The 570-nt window shown below is 47.4% G+C and overlaps 1 protein-coding gene across 1 annotated transcript in view; it reads left to right on the forward strand.

The window, feature by feature from the left end:
* LOC126987007 (uncharacterized) overlaps positions 1-126 on the forward strand; it is an 8655-nt gene extending 8529 nt beyond the window's left edge. Inside the window, exon 6 of the mRNA XM_050843641.1 lies at positions 43-126. Within this exon, the coding sequence (XP_050699598.1) occupies positions 43-126 (84 nt within the window). The remainder of the gene's footprint in view (positions 1-42) is intronic.
* Positions 127-570: the final 444 nt, after the last annotated feature.

Here is a 570-nt window from a genome sequence, read left to right on the forward strand (position 1 = left end):
GTACACCATCTAGAGAGCATTAGTCACCTGTTTCCTTAACAGCCAGGGTTTCGGAAGATGAGATCAACAGTAGACGCCCTCGTGCGTCTCGAGTCAGCTATCTGCCGCTCCTTTGCAGACAGATAGCTTATGGTGTGCATCTTCTTTGACCTTGAAAAAGCTTACGATACGACATGGAGATATGGGATACTAAAACAGCTTCTTGATTCTGGTCTCTGTGGAATGATGTCAAAGTTTATTGAGGGATTTCTTGGAGAACGGACTTTCCGAGTCAGAGTTGGTACGTCCTACTCACCATCGTATATGAACAGCAGAAATGAGCTCCCCCAGGAAGCGTCCCGAATGTCACCCTCTTTGTCATGCCCATAAATGATATTACAACATCACTCCCTGAGAGGGTGTCATCCTCCCTCTTTGTTGACGACCTGGCAATCTCATACTCGTCGTCTAGGATGTCCACCGCAGAGCGTAGACTGTAAAATGCCATCGACAGGACATCCAGATGGGAGGAGGAACATGCATTCCGATTTTCACTTTCCAAGTCTGTTGCCATGCACTTTTGCCGCCTAA

Source organism: Eriocheir sinensis, chromosome 6 (assembly GCF_024679095.1).
Source record: "Eriocheir sinensis breed Jianghai 21 chromosome 6, ASM2467909v1, whole genome shotgun sequence".
NCBI classification, from domain to species: domain Eukaryota; kingdom Metazoa; phylum Arthropoda; class Malacostraca; order Decapoda; family Varunidae; genus Eriocheir; species Eriocheir sinensis.